Source organism: Papilio polytes, unplaced genomic scaffold (assembly GCF_000836215.1).
Source record: "Papilio polytes unplaced genomic scaffold, Ppol_1.0 DF824393.1, whole genome shotgun sequence".
Classification (NCBI taxonomy): domain Eukaryota; kingdom Metazoa; phylum Arthropoda; class Insecta; order Lepidoptera; family Papilionidae; genus Papilio; species Papilio polytes.
In genome coordinates, this window is record NW_013524811.1 from 128,111 (window position 1) to 137,628 (window position 9,518).

Sequence of the window (9,518 nt, forward strand, 5' to 3'; positions counted from 1 at the left end):
TATTGTAATTTCCGCCGTAAAAATTTTAAGCCGCACGGGAACAGCTAGTAATAAAATAAGCCTAATATCTACTTACCACAAGCTCTTGCGAACATGACAAATCCATTAGCGTTTCTGTACTCAACGCATCTCGCCGCGAACAAAGCAAGGTTGACTAGGAAGAACAGAGCAAGGTAACCGAGGTACACTTGGTTGTTCTTTATGTACGGCCACGAGAGCTGGTGCGGCTTCATGCTGTACAATCGCCGCAGCCAGGAGGTCGGCTGAGGGTCTGGCGGAGGCGGGACTAACCAACGATCTATACTGGACAAAGGAGACAAAAGGTATTACTTGACGACTGTATAGTGTAACGTTTTGGTACGTGAAATCTGTCTGTTTGTAGAACAGTATAGCATTGTCTACTATTCACATATGCTCGGACAGCGAGAAATTAATTATTTGAAACACATGGAATTAAGTGTTGGTTCTTCTGGTTATTGCAAAAACATTTCTTTATGGTTATGGTACCTAATGGATAAGTTCTCGAGCAGTCCGCCGTGCTTGCTGAGCTGGTCACGTAGCGCTTCGTAGGTGATTGCGCCGCGATGCTCGGTGTCCGCATCCTCGAACATGGCGGCCGTCAGCTGCAGCAGCTGCTCGTCGCTGAAGCTCATGCCGTTCTCCTCCATGCAGGCGCGCATCACGTGCTGCAGCTCGCGATGCTGGATCAAACCGTCGCCTGTCAAATGTTACATATATGTGAAACGAACGGTTTAGGGGTCTTAAGGTAACAGGTGGTATTTACATGTAAGATAATCGAAGATCTAAACTCACCATCCAAATCGTAAACTCTGAACAAGAATTTGATTTTATCATCCGGAGTCTGCCGGCCGAAGCGGTGCACGGCCGCGATGAACTCGTGGTGAGAGATGCTGCCGGAATCATCCTCGTCGAAGATTTGGAACACGCGCTCCGTGAAGAACGGCTGCGAAAACATAATAGGACTATTATAAATAAACGATGAACATTACGATATCTTCGATAATTTTGTTTCAGTCATTAAACCACTAAAAGTAATCAAAGATTTATCCAAACCCGATTTAAGAGTTTTATTGTTTTTCGCTTGTGGTAAATAAATCTTACATTTTTGGAGACGACAATCTTCTTGAACTGGTCTCTTGTGATCTCCTTCTGGTCGCCGGCAGTGTCACGAAACAACTGCTCTAATCGGTCCACGCTCGGCTTGTCGATGCCCACGCGTGGTCTGGTGGTAAAAAAACTAACTTAGCTCAAACTTCGCTCAGGGGATCTGTTCTTTTTATATCACGTTTAAGTTAAACTAACCTGCTGCTAGATACGGAGGCAATAAACTCCATAATGTCCTCAGCAGAGACGTAACCGTCGTCATCAGTGTCTACTACACGGAAGAGCTTTTTGGTTACCTATAAATAAAACCTATTATAGACAGTATTAGGTTAAGATTGCTCATATCAAATACGCTTTTCTGAGCATGGAAATATTGTACATCTTATGCCAGTTCCAGTAAAGTTGACAGACCACTTTGTTGCGCAGTATGCGTGTGAATGCAGGTAAGCAGACGGGTCCGTCGCCGCACAGCGCGTACGCCACGCTCTCCACCTGTTCCACAAATTCCAGCTGCCTCTCGTCCCTGTACACGAACAATATAAAATTCAGGTTTAGGAACAATTTACCAACAAAGTTTTGCATGCCGAACCATTTATTGCAACGATTTTAGATTTCTAAACAATTCACCAGTTTGTTACTACGACTTTCAGTTTATTCACATTGTTATTGGTTCCGTGGTTTCTTACATTTATACAAAACACTTACGGAAGCCTTTCTTTAAGGTGTTCGATCCAATCTTCGTGATCGAGGAGGTCTTTGCCATCTACATCGAATAGACGGAATATTCTGTCCAGCAGATCCTGGAATAACATACAACAAAGATTGGTATTTAGAAATACACTTAGATTTGTGAAAAATGGTTACTTAACATTAACTTGAATTATATTGTTTGCAAATTGAACAATGTTTTAATAACAAGTTTTAGTAATTATTTAATTAGTCGCGTATTTTTCGTTTTATTAAACTAAAATAGGAGTATTGTTATAGCGACATTATTTCTTCTTCATTATTTCTTTCTTACAATACGTAAAAGTTTTACTTCAGTTTGTTATTGTTTATATAAAAAAAAAACTCACTTAAGCGTGTTGTTCACAACAATAATCACGTGATTTAAAAAAATGGAATTATTTGTAGCACGCTATCTTGAAACTAATAACATATGCGTAAAACTAACGACGGTCGGTTGTTTTTAATAAAAACTTTTGTCGGTATTCTGAGTTTTACTCATATTTTCATATTATTTCAATATAAAATACGTATTTATTGTAATTTGAAACGAGAATACTTTAGAATTAACTAATTACAATAATTGTTTGGCCAAAATTTTCGATGCTTGAAATCACTGTAGTGCTATTTTACGAAAATAGATGGCGCTGTCGGATTTCATAACGAAATTGTTAAGTTGTGTCCTCTCCTCGGTAGATGTCAGTAGTAGTGGTTGTGAATGCAATTTTCAAATCACTGGTATAAAACGAAATTCAGTATATTAATGTAACAAATTGAATTATTTGTTGCACAATATCTTGAAACTAATAACATAAGCGTAAAAGTAACGAAGATCGGTTGTTTTTGATACAAACTTTCGTCGGTATTGTGAAATTTACTCTTTTCATATTATTTCAATATAAAATAAATATTTATTACAATTTGAGACGATTCTCGTTTGTAATTAACTAATTATAATAAATCTTTGGGCAAAAATGTTACTTGAAATCACCGTTATGTTATCTTTTTGACAATAGATGGCGCTGTCGTGTTTTTTCTCATTATGCCCAGTTATATCCTCTCATCAGTAGATGTCAGTAGTGGTGGTACTTTTGAATGCTTTTTTTAAATCACTGATAAAGTTTAAAGAAAATAACTCAAAAACCACTCTGCCGATTTAAAATTCATTCACCATTAGAAAAGTATTTTATATCTGAGTAATATAGGCTACGTTTTTACTTTTTTTTATTACACGTGGGCAAAGTCGCGAGCAACAGGTACTCTAATATAACTATAGTATTATCTTTTCGACAATAGATGGCGTTGTTGTATTTTTAGATTGATTTGGTGTAGTTGTGTCCTCTCCTCGGTAGATGTCATTAGTAGTGGATTTGAATGCAATTTTCAATTCACTCAAGACTGACAATTTTATCTTCTCGTCGGTAGATGACACTATGCGAATGAAATTGCTTTAATTCTGATTTTGTATAGAAAACGCTACATTGCAGAAAAATAACTCATGTTAAGTTTATTGAAGTTTTACACCAATTAAGTAACACTAAAAACTAGCCAAAATTAAATGCATAGAACTGAAATCAGTGAAAGCTTCTCAAGTAGATGCGATCATGGATAAGGTGTGTTTTAATGAGTTCGAGTGTTAATATGGCGCCCGTACTACTTGCGCTGTCACCTGTCACGTCAACAGTCAACAAGTAGCAGGTGACAGGTGACAGGTGACAGGTGGCAGGTCAGTCGCGGCGCCCGCGTCAGTGGCTACGATCGTGTTCGCTGAAACGTAAAAGTAAACGGAAGTTTGCGGCTTACAATCTGTTGATGTCTTTTTAAAGCCAGTTTTATTACAACACTTGGAATGGAAGTAATGTGTTAGTAAAATACACATATATTAAGAATAAACAGAAGCAGATCGGTGTTATAACCAATGTGTGAACAAACCAATTCGATCGATACAACTTATTTGTTAAGCTCTGATAAATCTAAACATTAAATAATTCCTATTACACTGATACCAAATGTAACTAAATTTAAATGTATAGATTCTATACAAAAGCTAGGTCGTTTATTGCAGTCACCTTCACATCGAGAACAGCCCCGGGCTCCGCTATCTGCTCACTCACATATGTAACGCGTCGAATGCTTGTATCATTAGATATTCACAAGTTGACGCCCACGCTCCAGATGTAATCTAGTTATTAAATGTCAGCGATATTTGTATGCATTAAGGAATTAGAGCACTTACTATAATAATCCGTTGTTATATTCACTTAAGAGCGTCCCCACACCTTTGCCTAAACTACCGCACAACTGTTTAGTCTCGCTTTCATTCCTATGAGCTTATATGGAGGTTACAATACTCGATATTTAGTTATGCAAAACAGTTGAATTGGCTTCGAAACAACCGACTATCGGGCAACAATGCGATAGTTTAGTCAAAGGTGTGCGCTCGCTCTTAAATATTACAAGCTGTCAAAGACGAATCTGTCCGCGTATTCTTCCAATTCTTCTTCTATCCTTTACATCTATGCCAAATTTAATAAAGATCTGTTAAGCCGTTTTGAAGATACTTAGTAACAAACATCGATCCATCTATCATGATAAATCTTTGAGACGAATTACTTTTACATAGTGTTTTGAATGGTAACGCTTCAAAAGTAAAAGCTGAAATCCTTTAATTGGTAACAGTCGGCCAACAACAAAAACATCGAGTAGATGACGTTTTATTTAACTTTTGTCTGTCTTAAGAATAACTACTTTAATGCAGTTGAACATAACAGTTATATAAAACGTCGTTATAAGTTCGTCAGTTCTATAATCCCTAAGGTTTGCGTGTCTAGTCACGCACTAGACCACCTCGCTAGCGGCCTCGCTGCAGCTGAACCTGTCTCCTGTCACCTCCAGATTGTGCCTAATGTGACACTCGTGACTAGACGATCAGCTTACACCGCTAAGGGTAGGTGCACACTGTAGGTGACTACAGTTTATCAAAGACTAGCTGTTCTTCGCGAATTCGTCCGCGTGATATAAACATAGCCTATGTTACAGGTAAATTATCTTTATAATGGTACTGCAATAAAAAACATACGGAAAAAGTCATAAATGCAAAAGGCGGTTGTGTTGCCTCTTTAAGATGGGCAGCGGTCCTACGTCCTACTATTCTAATGCCGGTACATTTTAGAAGCTAAATGTTACATGCGTATTCGATTTTCAAATTCTATAAAACCTTTAAATTTAGCCTGTGATTTCACAATAACTTTATAAGAAGTGGAACCTTAGCAAGCTTATAACTTGTGCATCTTTAAAGTGTGTGTACATCCTAAAGTCTATGATAGATTAAATTGCGAGACTTCACGCTCTACTGTAGTTCGTGCTGAAGTTATAACAGTTGTCGGATCTCGGACGCGCTGTCGGAGATGTTAGATTGCGACGTGACGAATGTGACACATAACGCATCATTGTCATTATATTAATAAAAATATAATTCTTACGAAGCTGTAAACATGTCCGTCTATTTGCTGACAAATAGTTTATTAATATTAGTGTATATCTTTGTAAGTTTTTCATACATTACTATTTTTTCCACGTGACTCCATCCGCGCCTACTTAAGATAAACCAGCAAATAACCTATGTTCTTCCAGGCTATGTTCTACATGTGTGCCAAATTTAATCGAGACACGTCGAGACGTTCTATAGATACCTTATTAATTTAATAATACTAGTAAGATAGATTATGTATAAGTCTATCTAAGAACTACCTCGCATTATTTATTTCAATGCTTCTTTATTTTTAAAGAATTTCAGGAGATTTACTATAAATCTTTGAGTAACTTTTATTAACAAACTTTAAGATTTAAATTGGTATGAACTTTATAACGAAATTTATAATATCGATTACAATAGTCTGAGAAAGAATATAATTAAATACAATACAATTAATCACTAAAAGTTTAACGTCATGTATTGTCATTAATATCATAGTGGTATCTGACTAGATCACAATTTATATCGCAAAGGTCATTTAATTTTGCCTTCATCTGAAGGCGGGACTCAAACCTCATTAATAATACATGAACGTTTGAAGTACATTGCGTTTTATTGTAACGGAACTGAAGGTACAAATAAAACAACCAGTAGTCGGAGCAGCAATGTACAATGCTATTCAGTTATAATAAGTCTAGTCTCAGTTTAGGCATGTGAGTTTATATATTTTTGTCGACAAGAACATTTAAAATGTAACAATTGTTTATTGTTCCAAGAAGCTTTGTTTCTTAGAATTATATTAAAAACTATCATATAATAAATTTTTTAATACTATAAATAAAGATAATTAATTGTTACCTTAACTTCAATCTATGAAAATCACACAGTTTAAAGTTATACCACATTAAAAAAGCAAAGTGTCTTATTTTGATGTTTTATGTAATTGTAATAATTAATCAATATTCTAATAAATAATTATCGATAGTTTATGTGTACATCACTAATCGCTCGATAAATATCGATTCACATCTCTATTCTCAATCCAATTACATTCGCAGACCTCAAGGCGTGTTAGATGTGAGATCATTTGTCAAAGAGAGCAAGTGATATGGTAATGCCGAGAATTGATGGGGTTCGGTTACGCAACTCAACACCATCTAGCGGTGGTATGCTGTCATTACAAACTTTCATTTTTGGAAGGTCGAATAAAGATGTTTTATTTAGTTAAATAGCCTCCAACTCTAATTACTTTACAATATTATGGTAAATAGATATTTTATTTCTCAAGCAAATTAATATAAGCAACTGTACCGCGCATAAAAGCGTTTATTCCATTTAAAACATGAGTAATATTTGTCCTAGATAACCATAACCTCCAAATAAATCGCTGTCAGTAAATATCGCAATTGACAGGGGCGACAACACAGGTGCAACCAATCGTTTAACTCCTTGCTTACAATTGGCTATCACAACAAGGTCTGCTGTTAACCGTGGGTTCACACTTAACATAGATTGTCGTTATAAATGTAATTAAAAAAAAAAACGAATTACGTTGAAAAAAATTACATGTCTCATGGTTCCTATAACATGTAACTCTTTTCGATACTGTTTGTTTAACGATTTATAGTTGTCAAGAAAAAACTACATAGAGGTACATATTGTACTAAAAATGAAAATTGGACTAAATCACGACGTAGTAAAAACAAAGTCGCTTTCCGTTGTCTTTGTATGCTTACATCTTTAAAACTCATCATCATCACCAGCTGACTATCCGTCCTCATTAAGGGGCTCGGAGCCTACCCTAAGTAAGGGGTGACTAGGGCCTTAGTCACGGTGCACTGATGTTTGACTTCACACATATCTTCGAATTTATTCGTCGATATGTGCATCAAGATGTTTTCCTTCACAGTAAGAACGTTGGGTGAATTATGTACAACGAAAATCACATTGGTACAGCGGGATTCGAACCCAGGACATGTAGATTACAAGTCAAGTTCTTAACCCCTGAGCCACCGACGCTCGCATTCATTTGAAATTATTTTATTTCACATCTAAACTTATGCTTATAAGAGTTATTACCTTGTTGATTGGTTTAGTCCTGAGCTTGACAAGGCAAATAATGGCAACATTTATTTTATTTATTTAATTCATGTCGGAGTGAGCCTTGCGGCGCGGCGAGCCGCTACATGTATTATTAATGTTATTTATTTTATTTATTTATCCGTACTTAACTATATTTAGATGTAATTACGTTTGACTGTTGTAGTTACCGCTGATTTTATTACACTGATGTAATTGACGACAAAATCAATTTGAGATCTGAATAATGTTTTAATTGTTACTTTGTATGTAACGGAGTACAAAAAAAATTGACCGTTCTTAAAATATTATTTTCTAGATCGGTAAATGTGATTCAAAAAAAGAATAAACAATGTTAAAAAACAAAAATGGCTTGAAATAGACAGTAGGTTTCGACCGTTAGATATCTCTTGTCTATTGTTAAATTAAGAACACGTATTTAAATAAACTGCTGACCGGATCTCGATAAAATTTGGCACAGATGGAGTGGGTGGTCTGGAAGAACACATGGGGTATTTAATTATTATTTTATTGCAGGCAAACGGAGTCATGGGCGAAAGCCAGTGTGTTATATTCTTAATTATTCATGTTACAATCGTTTGAACCGTGTAGGATTATTATCGTCATACCTTAACATCGTTAGCGCTGAAAAGGGTTCTATGTGCAGTTGCTGCCTACACCGCAACGCACGGACAGTAATACTAAATCACACTTAAGTAAACCCTAAGGATGTGTTTACATTGTAAATTAAATAATTCTTCCTCTATTGAACAGTACTTAATCTGAAATCAATCTAATTAGTGATATCGACGCCTTAGAGCTTGTTTATTCTTTTGACTAAACTATCGCACAACTGTTTAGTCTCGTTTTGATTCCTATGACCTCATATGGAGGTGCGCACGTTCGATTTTTAGTTGTGCAACTAAACAGTTGAATTCGCTGTAAAACAATCGACAATCGCACCAACTGTTGTTCGATCGTTTAGTTAACGATCTCGGAGGGTTCCAAATTCGTAACGTTCCATTATAGGGAACAAATTTAACTAAACAATGAGGTTATAGAGAAAGTATAATATGGTATGGTAGAGCCAAGTAGAGACACATTTTGAAGGACCGTTTTATCAAAACTATCTAGTGTAGTGTTGCCCTTATATTTGCTACATTTACTGGACTTGAAGTAGAGTATCTAATGAACCGATATATAGATATATGGATACCGATATATAGATATCTGTGTGTTAGTTATCGCTTATATGGGCTGAGATATAAATTCATCCAATTAGTAAGACATTTTCTATAACTGAATGAGTTAATGTCTTGTGATATTTTTCACTTGTTGTACAACTTTGTGAGTTGATAGTGAACATTTAAAATGATTATTATTAATAGAAACGGTGATATTATAAATGCGAAAGTTTATATGGACGGATGTTTGTTAGAGTTTGTAACCTAATCGGGTAAAAGGATCTCGATGAAATTTGGCATAGACGTGGAGGATAGTGTGAAAGAACACAAAGGCTTACTCTCTGTCATTTTCTTTGATTTCACGCGGACGGAGTCACGGGTGAAGACTACCCTTTTTAAATTTTAAGTTAAAACATACGCAAAGTAACAAATGAAATCATATTTAAATCAAAACTTAAGGACCTTAAGGTCAAGAAAAGATTATTTGGACTCTACCAATTTAGTAGAAGCATTAAAATGTATACTTTGATTTTCCAACTAACACTTTTTTATTAACGAATGTCAAAACGTGATTCACTTTATTGGCGCTAGTGTGCTAAAGCGTTAGCTGAAATTAAAACAGTGTTAACGTTAACAGAAAAACAGCGTTAAATTTAGCGTTTCAGTAAATATCCTCTAACTTGGGAATCCCAAACTTCCATACCCCCAGATTACATATGTACCGTGTACTTACTTAAAGCTTAGAAAGTTACTGGTATAAAAGCTTTGTTGGCGTCAATTAGTAGATAACTAGGGGTATTTCTCGTATCTCGTAGATCAGTATCGCATCAACCTTCCATACACAGATGTTATAATTAATGGTCGCTATACACTATCTGCTCGTGCGGACCCAATTAAAACGTATAGATAAACGCACACCATTTTGTAAC

General features: G+C 35.7%; 1 protein-coding gene across 6 annotated transcripts in view; it reads right to left on the reverse strand.

Annotated features, from left to right (window-relative positions):
- Positions 1 to 9,518, reverse strand: part of LOC106110924 (NADPH oxidase 5) — a 32,915-nt gene that overhangs the window by 6,844 nt on the left and 16,553 nt on the right. For all 6 annotated transcript variants that reach the window (XM_013292923.1, XM_013292901.1, XM_013292917.1 and 3 more), the window contains 7 exons: positions 1,831 to 1,925; positions 1,537 to 1,648; positions 1,324 to 1,421; positions 1,123 to 1,243; positions 814 to 964; positions 508 to 718; positions 77 to 303 (listed from right to left, as the gene is read on the reverse strand). In XM_013292923.1, the coding sequence (XP_013148377.1) occupies positions 77 to 303; positions 508 to 718; positions 814 to 964; positions 1,123 to 1,243; positions 1,324 to 1,421; positions 1,537 to 1,648; positions 1,831 to 1,925 (1,015 nt within the window). The remainder of the gene's footprint in view (positions 1 to 76; positions 304 to 507; positions 719 to 813; positions 965 to 1,122; positions 1,244 to 1,323; positions 1,422 to 1,536; positions 1,649 to 1,830; positions 1,926 to 9,518) is intronic.